Here is a 17,786-nt window from a genome sequence, read left to right on the forward strand (position 1 = left end):
AACATTTACATTTGTAAGGTGTAAGGACCCAGGCAAACTCAGGGCACAGATAAGCTACAGGAAATAACTTTCAAACAAAGCATTGATGAATCAAAATTTATGGAACACTTTTGTTCATGTATTGAACATGCTAAGAAAAATATTCTGGTGGCAGTAGTAGGGAAAACATTGGCAACAGAGTAAAAAAGATTCTCATTGTTTTCTCCAGGCCTAAAATTAGACATTTTCTTTAGTTGAACTTTCAATCTAACTAAAAAGTGAAAATAGCATTTTTTCCCCCAGCTTCATTGAGGTATAATTGACCAAATTGTATATATTTAAGGTGCACAACATGATGAGCTGATATATGCACCTACGGTAAAAAGACATTTTAAGGACAAGAAAAAGGAATTTACCACAAAATATATAAATTTGAGAATACGGTGCTTTGGAAACAGACATCTTAAAAATTTCAATAGGGGTCATACCTAGACATATGGTATAGCTGGATTGTGATTTTTCAAGAAATCATGAACGGTATCTTAAGCGCTTTTATTGAAAAGATGGTTTTTGAGGTTCTGAGGGCAAGGGGCATCGTTAGCTCTCCTAACGCCTCCAGAGCGAGGTTGTGCAACGCAGCAGTAGTCCTCCAGAGGAAAAAGGTTTTCTCAGGGGCACACAGCTCAGGCCCCAACACTCAGACTACAACTCCCATCGTCCTCCGGGCCTCGCACGCCGGCTCCTCAGGCCCGCCGCGACCCCGGCGGCGCATGCGCGTAGGCTTTTCCGTCCGCTCGCCGACACTGCGGAGGCTGGGCGGGGCTCCTGGGCGCTCGCGGGACGGTACCGCCCTCCGGCCGCTCCCCCGGCTTCTCTTCGGACCGTTACCCTCGAATGAGGAACGAGTGGGGAGGGCGGGGAGGGGCTGCGGCGGCGCTATTTCAGCCCGCCGGGCCCGGGGCTGGGGGCGGCGAGGTCACGTAACGGCTGCTCTGGCGTCGGCCCGCGGAGGGGGCGGCCTCCCCGGCAGCCCGAGCCCCCCTGCGCACGCCGCGGCGGCGAAACAGTTACCGGCTGGTAAACAACAGCTGCGCGCGCACCCGCATCGGCTGGCGCTGGTATCCCGCACCTGCGACCTCCGCCTCCGCGCGCCCCGCCGCCCGCTTCTGCTCAGCCCCGGCCGGCCTGCCAGGCCAGCTTCCCTCTTGCTGGGACCCGAAGGAAGGACGGCGACGGGCAGACCTCGCCGCGGCCCTTGTGGGGGAGAAAGCAAAGGGGTGGCCTGCCCTGTCACACGCACGGGGACCCCCAGCGAGCCGACCGTGCGCTCGATGGATTAGCAACGACCTGCCTCGACCCAGAGCCGCCGTCCGAGGGGTCTCGATCCGCTCTCTAGCCGCCTCCTCCCGGATCGCAAGGGCCAGTCCGCCAGAAGAGCGGGCCGGCCGCTTAGGAGACGAGAATCCGCTCTGCCCCTGCATCCTTTGCTCACCCTTTTTATCCTTTTCTCTCCAGAGTGTGGGGTATTTTTCCCGTTATGCATGCGCATCTCTCCCACCAGACCCAAGTGGATTACTGGCCTCAAAAACACCGGGTGGCTCTGCGCACACCTCCCAGCCAGACCTGTGGGGTATTCACCTGATACACACAACAGGTGGCCGGGTGTGCACCGTTTTGCAACCTGATCTGTGCTATATTCGCCTAATAAGAGTGGGCCTGCGCGCACTTTGCTCAGCTAGAACCGTGGGACATTTTCCAGGTAAAAGACTTAACTACCTCGGCGGAAATCGGGGGGTCGAGGGAAGAAGGGCTTCACCTGCTTCTCTGGCACCATGGCACTGAGCCTGCAGCCCTGGACCAGGGAAGACAGCTAGATGACTCTTCTTTCTGAAGGAACGAAGTTACACGAGATTGGCAACGTTTTGTCCTTTTTTTTTTTTTCTTAAATATTTACTAGTAGTGCACTTTCTAAGATAATCTGGATTCTGAGTCGAAGGATTCTTATTTGGGACTTTTTGTGTGGTGTAAATCAAGATTATTGAGGGTTTTTTTAAGTTTTTCTATTTTTGCAACCAAAAGTAGCTGGCGTAGGAGGAAGGATTTTGCGGGGGTTTTCCTTTTTTCTTTGTTCTTCTAAAGGAAAACAGAATAATGCATCCTCCAGAAACCACCACCAAGATGGCTTCAGTTCGGTTCATGGTGACACCAACGAAGATCGATGACATTCCAGGTTTGTCAGATACCAGCCCGGACCTCAGCTCCCGATCCAGTTCCCGAGTAAGATTTAGCTCACGGGAAAGCGTGCCTGAAACAAGCCGCAGTGAGCCTATGAGTGAGATGTCTGGAGCCACCACTTCTCTAGCCACTGTTGCCCTGGATCCAGCCAGTGATCGGAATTCTAACCCCCAGGACGTTGCCGAGGGTGAGTAGAAAGACGGAGGATAGGATACTCTCATTACCGCCCTATTTATCTGGTTGATTGTCTCCTGGGAAATCGCTTTTCCATTATGCAGTAATTATCAGGAACCAAGGTCCTTCTTTTTGAGACGCCTAGGAACCTTCCTTTGGAATAGTGGTCAGCACAGTGCCTGCAGCGATACTTTGCCATGCGGGAAGGAAAGTAGATTTATATTTTGACTTCTGCATTTTTTGTCTCCTTCACATTGAAATGCGTGTTTCGGTTAAGGATGAATATCAAAGAATTTAATCAGTTTTCAGCACAGAGGATCCTAAATTGTGAAATTTACTGGAGAGTTAGCTTTGGGGCTCTAATTATCACAGTCTGCTTTTAAGGCTAGTAACCAGCAGTAGTTATTGACCATATCTTAGTTACTGGCTTTCCCACAAAGACTTCAGATATTGTATCACAAAATTCTTTTTAAAAATTTAAATTTTAGAGACAGTGGTTCAAGAAGCTAAGCTCACTCAGGGTGAGGCTGGTGGGTCTGTTGTGCTACCCTGTGGAATGGAGAAATTCTAAAGAGGCTTTTAGGACCTGACTTTTAAGTTTTTCACTTTGAATTTTAGATGGACTGTATTGAGTATCTGTGGTCAGTAAGTAGTAGTATACAAGCCACGTCTGACTCAGTTGACTACTACAGACCTTTAGCTGCCTAAACTAATTTATGTTAGCTGGTTTGGAAGTTTTTGCTGGATTTAGTAGGAAAAGGTGATAGAAGAATGAAATGAGATAAAATGGGAAGGTCAAAACATTTTTCAGACTGTGAGGTAGCAAAGTTTGAGAATTACTGTACTGCTTTATGTTTAGTTTTGTGCTAAATTCTGACATATGTCAAGTGATGAAAATTTCTCTTAAGAATCTTAAAGGCTCTTAAAATGGTATTCTACCCAAATTTGAAAACCGTAGCTTCTGACTTGACATTTTCGGGGTCAGGAAATATTGTTCCTCTTAATCGAAAGAGTGCAGGAAACCAGAATGATTTTAGTTCCTTATATCTGTTTGTGTTTCTGAATGTCTGGAAACAAGGTAGATTTGGTAAAGTTTGTAGTCCTAGAATTCACTTATCCTTGACTAATTTTATGGAGTTATGGACTTAACTATTTTCAACTTCTTGACAAACTTTATATCATATACTATGGTATTAAAATTGCAGTATGGAATAAAAATAACTTGGCATTTTCTCTTTCTCCAGATTAATTCTAAATTGTAGTTTTAGTTTATATCCATCATACTATATTTAGGTTGTAAAAATACCAGATAAAGACTATAACAGTATTAATTTTTTTATTGCTGTAATTGTCATTAGGCAATTTATAGCTAAATGTTGTTAGACTTGTGACTTACATGTTATGGAACTGTAATTTTATTCTGTTTAAAAAGTGAACTTACTGAGTAATGCATTAGCCTTGTAAAACAGGATCCTTATCCAGCCTGCTGTCCTTATCTTATTTACAAGCATTCTTTACAGTATAGAGAGTAGTATCATTTTACATGATAGGGTTAATGCTGGAGACATGTCTAGGTGAAACCTATGTTGTCTAGGTTGGTATAGAAGTTAAAGCTTGGCTCTCTAACACATTCCTTAATGTTTAAATACTCTAGTACCAAAAGAAAAATCAACGGTCCAGCCATTAGATTGCAATTTTCACTATATTCTTAGGAAACTAGTTTCCTATTTTACTAATAACCTATCATTTTTCTTTCTACTAAAAAAAAAAATTCTTAAGACATCTGTAATCTTATACATTTTGCCCACTTCCAGAAGGGTTGGTCAAAATACAATTATTTCATCTTTGGCTTCATAATATGTGTATGCCTTTGTTAGAATTTGATATAGATCTTCACAGGATGTGGTTGTCAAGAAAATCAAGGATATATTAATCTAATATTTGTCTCTGGGCTGAAATTAGTATAGGAAAACAACACCGCATTCTGCGGTTGATTCTAAAGCTCATAGTGCATTTCAGAATTGTGTTTCCTATTTTAATATTTAGAATTCATAATTTTTTGGCCTTTTATACATCCTTCTGTGGTTGTGACAGTGGTATGATTCTCTCTTCTTTCTCCACAATGCCCATGCCTCCCACATTTCTATCACATTTAAGCTTCCCACTTTAAATTTCTTTTCTTGTCATACACTTTTTACTCCCATCATGCTGCACAACTGAGGGTGGTGAAACAGGAAGTGTTAAATACTTATTTCTATCTGTTTTAATTTTTTCTACTGTTGGCCTTTTGAGTAGATAATTGTCTTTTTGCTACCAAAGTATTTCTAAATGTCCTTTCATTTTGTCAAGTTTCCCTTAGATTTTATGGGACTGTGCAGTTGGTAACTAAAAACAATCTTAGACTGAACTTGCTTGTACATGAACAATGCCTTAAAGATACTACGAATTGTTGAGAATGGATACCTCTGGAGAGTTACGAAAATTGAGTGGAGAATGGGAACTTTTCTTTACCTAAACAATTGAGAAATGGGACGCCTGGGTGGCTCAGTGGTTGAGCATCTGCCTTTGGCTCTAGTCGTGATCCCAGGGTCCTGGGATTGAGTCCCACATTCAGCTCCCTGCATGGAGCCTGCTTTCCCTCTGCCTATGTCTCTGCCTCTCTCTCTGTCTCTCTCAGGAATAAGTAAGTAAAATCTTAAAAAAAAATTCAGAAGGGCATGTACAGTCTTTTATATTGAGGGTGTATGACTCTTATGAACCTCAGATGATCAAGAGTTGAATTCTGAAAGAAAAAAAAAGAATTCTGGTTAAACTTCATCTTATAAATGAAGAAACTAAGGCTCACAGAGATGGTTATTTGTAGATCATGGAGTGGGAAAGCCAAGACTGAAGCACAGGCCTCCTGACTTATATCCAGTGCTTTCCATTATCTCATTTTGCTTCTGCCATGATGAACATTTTTTACATTTGCCTCATAACCATCTGGTTATCTTTAATGATTGTTAAAATAATAATTCCCAAAAAAGAGCAGGGAACATATTTTTATGTGTCTCACGCAGGCTCTAATACATTTTATCCTTTTACAATTTAATGCATGCTTCCTGAAGCTCTGATATATGTGAGGCCCTCCAGTAGGAATTATAGGAAATATGTAGATTAAATGGCTTCTGCCTTTGGAGAGCTTGTGGTCTAGTGGTGAAGATGACAAGAACATTTTATCCATTCCTTCAACATTTACTGAACTTATTAGAGGTCCACGCCCTGTTCTAGGTATTAAGGATGCAGACCAAGAAAAATCATTCGATGACTGTTCTAAGGAAAGTTATGATCTACTAGAGAAAAGAAAGGAATGTTCATATATATTATAATGCTACATGATAAACACAAGAATAAAAATACAGCACATTGTAGAATAATGTAATAGAAAAATACGGCAAAGGAAAATGAACTGAGGTAAAAATGGAGACACTTAAAGACTGGAGGACTTGGTGGGGTAAAGTGGTAGTGAAAGATGTAGAAGGATTAAAGATTGTGGTCACTTAAATGTTGGAGTTAATGGCTTCGGAGTGGGGCAGTCCAGTGTTAACATGATCTAGTGTGCAGCCTTGGGAGTAGGTTTTTGAAGTGGAGTAAAAGTAAAAGCCATTTAATTCAAAAAGCTCTAAATATACCATCCTCGAGGGTGGCTGTTTACCAGGTTTTTATTTGGAGGTGTTAGTTGGTAGAGGTGCAAAAATAACTTAGAGCTAAGCCCCTCTTTCAGAGAATCACCATCTCTCTAAAACTTTCTCTGATTCAACCCCACACCCAGATAAAATCGATCAGTTGTTTACATTCCTATATCCCTTATACAGACTATTACTATAGCACCTATTTCACTTAATTTTGTTGATTTTCTTTTTATATTATATTTCTCAGTTAGGCAGTAAGGTTCTCGTGGACAGGGGTGCAAAGTTGATTTGTATCATCAGCATCTACTATACTGTGATGCCAGATATAATTTGCACTCAATAAAATACATAATGAGTTGAAGATCTTCTAGACTAAAAAAAGACATAGAAATATAAACAAAAATTTAAAATATAAAGGCAAATGAAACATACATACTTAAAGTAGCAACGATTCATCTGGTTGCATATCAGAATGATCTAAAGATCTTTTTAGAAAATACTTCTGCAAAACAAAACAAAACTTCTGCCCCTTATCTGGGGATTCTGATTTAATTGCATCAGTAGTTTTTAAAAGCTTTGCAGCTGATTCTAACATAAACCACAGATCAAAAGAAAAGAGTGATAAATGCCGTACAAGTGGAAGGACCTTTCCCACCTGATTGGGGTTTCACTGAGTGGATAGGCACAGTAGGCTTTTCCTTAAATGTCAGTAGGTCTTAAATATTTATCTGGCCTTGGAGCCATTACATTACACATGTGTGTTTAGCCTTTTTTGGCTCATCTACCAATTCTGTATGTTATTGGAAGTCTTATAAATGTCTCTATGCTAAGATTAAATCAGAAAAATGATTGGAAAGCAATCTAATTTTGTTTTCTGTTTGTTTTTTTTTTAAGAATATGTTTCAGAGTACCAAGTACTTTTCTATACTTTTCCAAGAAACTTCTAATTTTTCCCCAAAATCAAAATAAGTGAATTACATTGTTTTGCCAATCAAAGGTGACTATAACTCTTTTAAATATATCTTTCATATTATAATTGGCCCTTTAGCAGTGCAGGGGTTAGGGGGGCCAGCCCTCATGCAATAGAATATTTGAATATAATTTTTGATTCCCCCAAACCTTAACTGCTAATAGCCTACTATTGACTGGAAGCCTTATCAATAATATAAAGTCAATATTATATTCTTACAATAAAATAAGCTAGAGAAAAAAATGTTATTAAGAAAATCATGAAAGGGGCACCTGACCTGGGTGGCTCAGTCAGTTAAGCATCTGCCTTCAGCTCAGGTTAGGATCTCAGGGTCCTGGGATTGAGCCCTGCTTTGGCCTCCCTGCTCAGTGGGAAGTCAGCTTCTTCCTCTCCCTCTGCTTATGCTTGCTTGCTTGCACATGCTCTCTTTCTCCTCCCTCTCTCACATAAATAAATAAAACATTTTTAAAATAAATCTTTTGGGCAGCCCAGGTGTCTCAGCGGTTTAGCACCGCCTTCAGCCCAGGGCCTGATCCTGGAGATCCGGATCGAGTCCCGCGTCGGGCAGGCACCCTGCATGGAGCCTGCTTCTCCCTCTGCCTGTGTCTCTGCCTCTCTCTCTCTCTTTCTCTCTGTCTCTCATTAGTAAATAAAAATCCTTAAAATAAATAAATAAATCTTTTAAAAAAATATTACAATGTTTGCTTAGTTCTGAGGTGTACATTTGTCATATTTTTTTCGTTTGTCATATTTTTAACTTTTCTGATCAGGTGCATTTTTTGGAGAATTTTAACCTGTTAAATCATTGGTGGGAGTTAAAATTTCAGAATCAAGTCAACATTGTAGATATGTCTGAGACGTTATGCAAATAAAATAAATATGTCTGAGAAATCATTGGTGGGACTTAACAAAATTTCAGAATCAAGTCAATATTGTAAATATGTCTGAGACGTTATGCAAATAAAATAAATATGTCTGAGACATTATGTGCAATCTGAAAAAAGTTACCTTTGGCTGTCTACTGAAAAAATGTGAGGGCTGAAACTTTTTTTCTTCTTAAATTGGCGTTTTTGTAGTTCAAAAGCCCAGAGATAGAAAACAAAGGTAGTAGTATTAGGAGATCACAGGTATGTTTAGGTCTTAATCCTAACTTTAGTTTGTTTTATCTTTTTAAAAATTTCTTGTTCCCTTAGAGCTTTGTCTCCAGTTTCTCTGCTAAATTAGTCAGTGTCATCTTCTGCTTTGCATTTTTATTACTGAATTGCTAAGCCTTATTACTTTTCTAATGGTCTTGAGAAATCCATGCAAGATACTCAGTTGATAGCATTCTTTTACAGTCAGAACTATTTGATCAATAATTTTTGGCAAAGTGACACCTGAATTTCCTAATTTTCTCCATTTTATCAGACAAATCTGTTGGTTATTTTTTAAGATTTTATTCGAGAGAGAGAGAGAGAGAGAGAGAGAGAGAGAGAGAGAGGGAGAGGGGGGCAGAGACACAGGCAGAGGGAGAAGCAGGCTCCATGCAGGGAGCCTGATGTGGGACTTGATCCCAGGTCTCCAGGATCACTCTGGATTGAAGGCGGCGCTAAACCACTGAGCTACCGGGGCTGTCCCCACAGCTAGTTTAAAAAAGAAAACACTGATGAGTTTAAAAACTCTTGTATATGGATGCCTGTGTGGCTCAGTGGTTGAGCGTCTGCCTTTGGCTCAGGGTGTGATCCCGGGGTCCTGGGATCAAGTCCCACATCGGACTCCCTGAATGGAGCCTGCTTCTCCCTCTGCCTGTGTCTCTGCCTCTCTCTCTGTTGCTCATGAATAAATAAATAAAATCTTTAAAATGAAAACTCTTGTATAAACATGTACATTTTCACTTTGAGGAGCTATGAGAAGTTGAATCCAATTGAAATTTGTCATTATTTGAGAGTATTTGAATTTAACATTCAACCTTAAGTTTTTATTTTTTATTTTTTTAAAGATTTTATTTATTTCAGAGAGGAAGGGCACCAGGCATGAGTAGAAGAGGAGGGGCTGAGGGAGAGGGAGGATCAGGAAGCCCAACATGGGGCTTGATCCCAGGATCCTGGGATCATGATCTGGGCTGAAGGCAGATGCTTAATCTACAGAGCCACTCAGGCATCCCCCCACAACCCTGAGATTAAGAGTTTTGTGCTTTGCCAGTTGAGCCAGTCAGGTGCCCCTATTTCAGTGTCTTTTAAATAAATGGTCTGCAAATACCCAGGGTAGTTTAGTAATGCTGAATTATATAGTTATTGATTTAGGCACGTCCATTCATCTTTCCTAAAGTTAATGAATATACCTATTTTGACCCAAGTTTCAGTAGATCTGTTTTGTGTTTTTTTTTTTTTTTTTTTTTTTTTTTTAGTAATCTCTACCTCCAATGTGGGGCTGGAACTCACAACTCCCAAATCAAGAATTGCATGTTATACAAACTGAGCCAGCCAGGCACCCCACAGTGCCTGGCTTTTAAAATGAAGTTTTGTTACAAAGGAGGAAGGAAGCAATAACTTATTTATTTATTTTTTTAATTTTTTTTTTAATTTATTTATGATAGTCACAGAGAGAGAAGCAGAGACACAGGCAGAGGGAGAAGCAGGCTCCATGCACCGGGAGCCCGACATGGGATTCGATCCCGGGTCTCCAGGATGGCGCCCTGGGCCAAAGGCAGGCGCCAAACCACTGCGCCACCCAAGGATCCCACAATAACTTATTTAAAACAACAACAAAACACTTGTTTTCTGAGGTGAAATTAACAAAATTTTGTTTTGAATTGTGTTTTCATTTTCCTTTCTTTACATTTTTAGAAATATGAAGTTTTGACAATATATTGCGGTTTCATTTTCTACACAATTTGTAGTGTTGACTAGAAGCCTATCTAGCAAGTATTTCATAATAAAGAATGAAATGTCATACGTCAGAAATGAAATTCTGAGTACTCAAGTTCTTGTGAATAGTCCGTGTTCATGGTGCTGGCGCTGTGTTTTTGGTTGGTGATTCTTGGGTCCTACAGTATCTACACTGTAATGGCATTAGACTAATGAAAGAGAGAGCCTTATATAGGGAGGTGTAATACTGTGGAAAAGTAAAGACTGAAAGCTGTACTTTGAGTACACAGAGGCTTTTGACAATGCCTTCTTTAATATTTTGGTCAGCAGCCAAAATGGGTAACAGCTATCAAATTAGCTAGCCATCAACTATCCTGCTCCAGGCATCCTTTCCTTTACAGAAGACTCACAGCTTCAGGTCTCTGAAAAAATAACTAGGCAAGGTAGTAGTATGTTGTACTCTCAAGGTTCTCTGTTTACACTCTATTGTATTTACAGTCCTGGTTTAATGCCTTTTATTACATAGTGAATTAGATAACATGATTGTGAGCTCCTCAAGGGCAGGGACATGGCTTGTTCTCCATTGTATTCCTATTTCTTCGCACATAGTGGGCACTCCTCTATGTATTGAATAATGCATGATTTCTTCAGCTTCTATAAAGCGTGAGATTTTCCTGATGTTTTGATTTAGAGAAGTCTTTGTTTTCCTTGCAGTACAATATTAATCCATCAGACAATAGGTCTTTTATGTATTTACTGTCCTTCAGTTGTTAGCTCCCAAATATGTTATCATCATTAATGCCATTTTATAAGAATCCATTTTCATAGACAATTTTATGTAATTCTGAGCTTTAGGAGTTTTCAGTTCTTTTTACCCATGATAGTTGGTCTTCATCAAAGTAATTGATTAACTCATTAAATTCTCTCTATAATCATGCACATAATAAGGCATAATTTAGGATTTGTGATAAGTTTGAGATTTTAGTTTTTTATAAGATTGTATTTATTTGAGAGAGAGTGAAAGAGCACAAGTAGGGGAAGTGGCAGAGGGAGAGGAAGCAGCAGACTCCCCACTTGGGGCTCCATGAGCTGTTTACTTAACATGTCAGTGAGAAGATAAGTTCAGAAATTGAAATTTTTTGAAAACTTGTATAGCAGTTTGATAGAGCAATTTTATGTTAAATCTAGTAATAAAAATTAGAATTTGTGTTTTGTATATTTTCAATTTTCTAGTATTTCATTTTTATTATTATTTTTTTATTTTTAATTTTTATTTATTTATGATAGTCACAGAGAGAGAGAGAGAGAGAGGCGCAGAGACATAGGCAGAGGGAGAAGCAGGCTCCATGCACCGGGAGCCCGATGTGGGACTCGATCCCGGGTCTCCAGGATCGCGCCCTGGGCCAAAGGCAGGCACCAAACAGCTGCACCACCCAGGGATCCCATCATTTTTATTATTTTTTGATAAAATTTGTGGCCCACAATGAATTGTGAATATAAAGAAAAAATAGTCTTTTACCAGAGATAATTTGCAAAGCACTGTTCTTTTGAATGTTTGCCTAACCTTCTGAATGATACCACATGAGTTAGTATTTCCCTAACAGTGGCCCCTTGAAGCCTGAGTAACTGAATTGGGATTGTAGAGTGGGTTAGTCCTTCAGGCAGGTCTGATATTTTCCTTAAGAATCCCTGCTCTAACACATGATCTCTTTATTCTCTTAATATTTGAAGATAAAGGGGCGCCTGAGTGGTTTGTTCGGTTAAATGTCTGCCTTTAGTTCAGGTCATGCTCCCAAGGTCCTGGGATCCAGCCCCAATCAGGCTCTCTGCCCCTGCTTCACCCTCTCCCACTGCCTGCTGCTTCCCTTGCTTTTGCATGCCCTCTCTCTCTTTTTCTCTGTCTGTCAAATAAATAAATTTTTTTTAAATTTTAAGTTAAACATTTTTAGTTCTGTACTTTTTTAGAAGTTCTATAATTCAGATATTTTGAAGAAATTCTGTGATTCACATCTTTTTCTTGTCAAAGAACATCTCAAGATGAATTATTACAGATTTATTGTTAGATTTATAGAATTAAGAGTATGGGGTTTATAACTGATGATAAAACATAATTAAACCTTTGTTGCTCAAACTTTATCATAAATATACCTTGATCAAGAAAATGAAAGCATAATATTTTCTACTTCTATTTAGTTGCTGGCTGGTAGTTACAATGATTCAGTGAGAATGTCTATCCTAAATATTTGAAGTAGTAAGTTACTACATTAGAAGCAACACTTGAGGAAAAAAACAGAAAAAGCAACTGCTTGGATGTAGATTACACTCTTTTCTGTTATTTATAAAAATACCATTTATAGTGAACCAGATACTATAATCACAAAACTATTAATTGGTCAGAATTTTAAAAGTTCTCTTAAGTGTGGCTGGATCATAATAGTAGATAAAGTACTCTGAATAGTATCTTCAAACTCAAGAGTTTAGGAGAGAGTCCAAAGGTTTGAATCTGTTTCCAGATCAGAATCCATTGTTCTTTGCACACCACTCCCACTAAATGTGTGTGTGTGTGTATGAGAGTATGAGAGACAGAATTCTATGAAAAGGTGTAGACAGATGAGTTAAGTCTATATTGTGTGTGTTGGAAGCTAGTCTGTTCTATTTTATACTTTTCCCTAGTCTGTTCTATTTTATACTTTTCCAACTTTAATAGCATGCTGGTACTTTTGATCAAGCTCTAGTTGCATTTTTTATTTTTTTTAAAGAATAGTATTTAATGTTACTAAAACCTTAGCATCATATCTACAGGATGCTCTCAGGAATGAACAGAATAGCATTTGGTAAAACTCCTGTGTTCAAAATGTATGTGAAACAGGGATTTGCTTACTGCTCACTTACTATGGCAGTCTTCTTGCATCCTGGACCCATTTTTAACATGAATTAGTAGATTCTTAACAATCACTTCAGCAGGACAGAGTGTGGTTCTAGATTATTTGTGTATGGCTTTTGTACAATACAGTTCTCAGGTTCTGAGAACGAAGAGGAAATACATATATGGCTTGCTCTAAAACTGAGTTTTAGAACAAATGTACTATAACCATATAGTATAGTACAACCTGAAAGAGAATCCTGTGTTGAAAATAATTTCCCACTGACTTTCCCTGTTTAAATCTTTTTACTACATCAAATTCGTCTTTGTTTTTTTAATGAATGGGTTGAATAAGACACAATGCTAGTTGTCATGAGTTGTTTAGCTATGATTAAAAAGAAGCAATTGGTTAGTGTAGCATGGCAAAACATACCTTCAAAATATTACCCATAGTAGATCCATTCTTTTATAGAACGGGCAGGCACGCCTTTATAAAAAACGGAATGTAGTCACAAATAAAGTTTTACTGAAACTGAATATTTGGCCTAATGTACAAAGCACTATGGGAGTAATTATCAATGCCTTTTTTGCCCTAGCCTACTCTATGTCTTACTACTTAAAAATACTCTAGTTTTTTTAATGTGAAACTAAATATTTCAAATTTGTATGATGACTCTCATTTCAAACAGCATTCTACACTGTAAAGTAGAAGTACAGAACTAGCATTTATGTAACTGCCTAAATTTTATGTGAAATGGAATTTGACCCATAAGTGATTTGTTTTATACTCAGATCTGAAGATCTTTATAAAGATTTCAGCGAACTTCGGTTCATTGTATTTTTTCCAACATTTTATTATGAAAATTCTCACGTGTACAGAAAAATTGAAAGAACACCCATATCTTTATCTTCCCAGTGCTACAATTAGCATTTTGCTGTATTTGTTTTTGCCACATATTTATTCCTTCCATTGGACCCATCTATTTTTGAAGCATTTCAAAGCAAGTTGCAGGCATCATTTATACTTCAATTTAAATGCTTTCTTCTATATGCATATGATTAGTATGCAATATGTAACTTAAAATGTTTTTGAGACTCATCCACGTTGTTGAATATATCAGTAGTTTGTTCCTGGTTAATGTTGAGTAATAGTCTATTATATGAATATACTGCAGGTTCTTTATCTTATTGATGGATAACAGGTCTGTTTCCTATTTGGGCTGTTGTGAATTGAACTACTATAAACATACTTGTTCAAAATTTATGTTAAAAACCTGCCAGACTAGGGCACCTGGATGGCTGTTTGTTAAGCATCTAACTCTTGTTTTGGCTTGAGTCATGATCTTGGGGTCCTGGGATCCAGCCCCATCTTGGGTTGCACACTCGGTATGGAGTCAGTTTGGAATTCTCTCTCCTTCTCCCTCTGCCTCTCCCCCCTGCACATGTGCACACTTGCTCACTCTCTTTCAAATAAATAAATCTTTAAAAACAAACAAAAGCTGCCAGACCTTTTTTCCAAAGTGGTTGTATTATTTTATATTCCCACCTATATTTACTATTCATCCTTGCTAACGGCTTTTTTTTTTAAGACTTTATTTATTTATTTGAGAGAGATCACAAACAGGAGTGGGGCAGAGGAAGGAGCAGGGAGTCTGATGAGGGACTCAGTCCCAGGACTTTGGGATCATGACCAGAGCCAAAGGGCAGACACTTAACCGACTAAGCCACCCAGGGGCCCTTCCTAACAGTTTTAATAGTGATTTTAATTTGTATTTCCCTGAAAGCCAATGATGTTGAGCACTTTTTCAAGTGCTTTTAGCCATTTATATAAATTCCTTTGTGAATTGCCTATTTAAATCTTTTTTCTATTTTGTATAGTTTTTGTCTTTTTATTATTGAGTTGTAGAGGATTTCTATATATGCAAGATACAAGTCCTTTGTTGAGTGTCTATTTTAGGAGTATTTTCTCCCAGTCTCTGACTTGTGTATTCATTTTCTTTATTTTTTTTTAAGATTTTATTTATTCATTCATGAGAGACAGAGAGAGAGAGAGAGAGAGAGGCAGAGGCACAGGCAGAGGGAGAAGCAGGCTCCATGCCGGGAGCCCGATGCGGAACTCGATCCCGAGACTCCAGGATCGCGCCCTGGGCCAAAGGCAGGCGCTAAACCACTGAGCCACCCAGGGATCCCTTCTCCAACATTTTATTATGAAAAATTTCAAACATCAGGAAAGTTGAAAGACTTCTATAGTGAACACCTCCAGTCAGAGTGTATCATTAACATTTCCTAACATGTATCTATCTATCCATCTTATTATTTGCATTTCAAGCTAAATTGAAGATACCATTTCACCTCCCCCCAGATACTTCAAAATACATATTATTAATTATAATTGAGGGTTTGCAGCTTTTTTTAAGATAAAGTTTTCATATAATGAATTACACTAATTTTAAGTGAACATCAACTAAATTTTGATGAATGCATACACCCATGGAATTTTAAACTCTCCAACAAGATGCAGAACATTACTGTCATTCTGGGAAGTTTTCTCATGCTCCCATCCCCCGAGAGGCAGCCGTTGTCCTGTTTTTTTGTACCATAGATTAATTTTGCCTGTTCTAAAACCTCAATATAGTGGATTCATATACTGTGTACTCTCTTAAGGCTTCTTTCACTTAGCATAATCTTTTTGAAATTCACCCATATAGTTGCATGTATCACTGAGTCATTCCTTTTTATAGCTGAATAGTAATCTTTTGTGTGAATATATCATAGTTTGTTTATCCATTCTCCTATGGATATACGTCTGAGTTTCCAGTTTTGGGTTATTGTTCATAAACTGCTATGAATAATCTTAAGTCTTTTGGTGGGAATATGTTTTCATTTTGGGGGGATAAATACCTGGGAGTACAATTGCTGGGTTATAGGGGAGAATACTAGATAGACCTTTTTCCAAAGTGGGTGAATCACTTTACACCTAGTAACAATGTATAAAAGTACACTTTGCTTCACCTTCTCACCAGATTTGGTGTTCTCAGTCTTACTAATTTTAGCCATCATAGTGATATGCAGTGGTACCTTATGGTGGTAGTTGTTTTTTTTTTTTTTTTAAGTAATCTCTACACCAAATGTGGGGCTCCAACTTATAGCCCGAACATCAAGAATTGCATGCTCTACCAACTGAGCCAGGCAGGTGCCCCCATTATGGTAGTTTATTGTACTTAAATAGCTATTTGTAATTTTTTTAAAAAGATTTATTTATTTTAGAAAGGAGAGCATGCATGCAAAAAATATTTAAAAAATATTTATTTTCTAGAGAGGAAGAGCATGCACATATAGAGAGAGGGAAGGAGGGGAAGTTGAGGGAAAAGGGGAGAGAGAGTAACCCAAGCAGAGTTCACACTGACTATGGAGTCCAAAGAGGGACTTGATCTCACCACCCTGAGATCAGTCCTGAGCTGAAGCCAAGAGTTGGATGCTTAACGGACTATACCACCTAGGTGCCCAAAATACTGTTTCTTACATCCTACCTTCTCTATCTAATCACTCCCCACACATCATTCACCTCAGCTTTACCAGTCCTCCCCCAGACTTTTCCTGTATTATTTTAACTTTGCCTTCTATTTTTTATGCCCTTGCACTTTTATCTACAATCCATTGTAGAACTATTTTAAAATTGCTGAGACTGTGGTATCAAAGCATCAAGTTGGTAAAGAAATACTTCTGTCTAGGTTAACAGGAGGAATATGTTACCTTCCTGCTTGTTTAGCTTGAGGATATTTTTTAGAGGGGAGAAATGACAGGATAATATTTGTACATGGGCTTATATGCACAAGCTGTACCCAGATTTATAGCATAAGTCATCGTTCATGTCCATCAACTGTAGATGATTAGCCAGAGTTCAACTCTTTTCATTAATTATGAAAGGCCAAGATCCTATTGGAAATATCCATTGGCACTAAAATATTAAAGAATTTGGAACCCAGAATATGATACTGAAATCTTTGATATTTTGGTAGTTAAGTTCCTTTGAATAAATTAGTAGAGGAGCTACCTGAGTTCTAAGTGTGGAAAAATCACTAAGGGCACTACTACACCTTTCAAAGATAAAATAATTACAAAGATAAATATAGTGACAAAGACGTCTTATGTGATCAACTTTTCTCTTTCCTATAGCTTAGTAATTTGCAAGCTTGGCTGCTTGTTAGAATCATCTGGGACATAGAGGAGCTTTTAAAAGTCTTACTGCCCAAGCTCTACTCCAGATCTATTAAATCAGAATATCTGGGACAGGACCTAGACATCAGTAGTTTTAAAATCTCCCCACATGGGACACCTGGGTGGCTCAGCAGTTGAGCATCCGTCTTCAGCTCACGGTGTGATCCTGGGATCAGGGATGAGTCCTGCATCAGGCTCCTTGCAAGAAGCCTGCTTCTCCCTGTGCTTGTCTCTGCCCCCCCCCTTCTGTGTCTCTCATGAATAAATAAATAAAATCTTTAAAAAAAAAAAAAACTCTCCACATGATTCCAGCATGTAGCCAAGATCACAAATCAGTGCTAAACAGGAACCCATGAAATAAACTTTAGAAGAGTGTCTATGAGTTGTCTTTTTTTGAAACTTCTATGCTACCTACTAACAAGAGTATTACAGGATTTGGGTTCAGCTTCACTGTTTATAAACTGTGGCTTTGGGCGAGTTCCTTAGCCAATTATTTCTGTGCTGATTAAATGAGATCATAATGAAAAGTTCCTAAAGATGCCTGGGTGGCTGGTTGGTTGGGCATCTGCCTTCAGCTCAAGTCATGATCCCACTGTCCTGGCATCAAGCCCCACGTTAGGCTCCCTGCTTAGTGGGGAGTCTGCTTCTCCCTCTATCCCTCCCCACTGCTTGTGCTCTAAGTAAATAAATAAAATCTTTTTTTTAAAAAAAGGGAAAGTTTCTAGTGCAGAGTACAAAGTAGGTCTAAAACAACTATTAAGGGGCAGCCCGGGTGGCCCAGCTGTTTAGCGCCACCTTCAGCCCAGGGCCTGATCCTGGAGACCCAGGAT

At 38.9% G+C, this 17,786-nt stretch overlaps 1 protein-coding gene across 5 annotated transcripts in view; it reads left to right on the forward strand.

Moving 5' to 3' along the window:
- Nucleotides 1-1,618: 1,618 nt before the first annotated feature.
- Nucleotides 1,619-17,786, forward strand: part of SLC12A6 (solute carrier family 12 member 6) — an 88,519-nt gene continuing 72,351 nt past the window's right edge. For 3 of the 5 annotated variants that reach the window (XM_055316667.1, XM_055316671.1, XM_055316668.1), the window contains exons 1-2: nucleotides 1,619-1,738; nucleotides 2,144-2,401. In XM_055316667.1, the coding sequence (XP_055172642.1) occupies nucleotides 2,158-2,401 (244 nt within the window). In that variant the 5' untranslated portion in view covers nucleotides 1,619-1,738; nucleotides 2,144-2,157. Of the gene's footprint in view, nucleotides 1,739-2,118; nucleotides 2,402-17,786 lie in introns of those variants that run through there. The other 2 variants (XM_055316669.1, XM_055316670.1) reach the window with 2 other exon arrangements.

The sequence above is a fragment of the Nyctereutes procyonoides genome, unplaced genomic scaffold, assembly GCF_905146905.1.
Source record: "Nyctereutes procyonoides isolate TBG_1078 unplaced genomic scaffold, NYPRO_anot_genome, whole genome shotgun sequence".
Classification (NCBI taxonomy): Eukaryota; Metazoa; Chordata; class Mammalia; order Carnivora; family Canidae; genus Nyctereutes; species Nyctereutes procyonoides.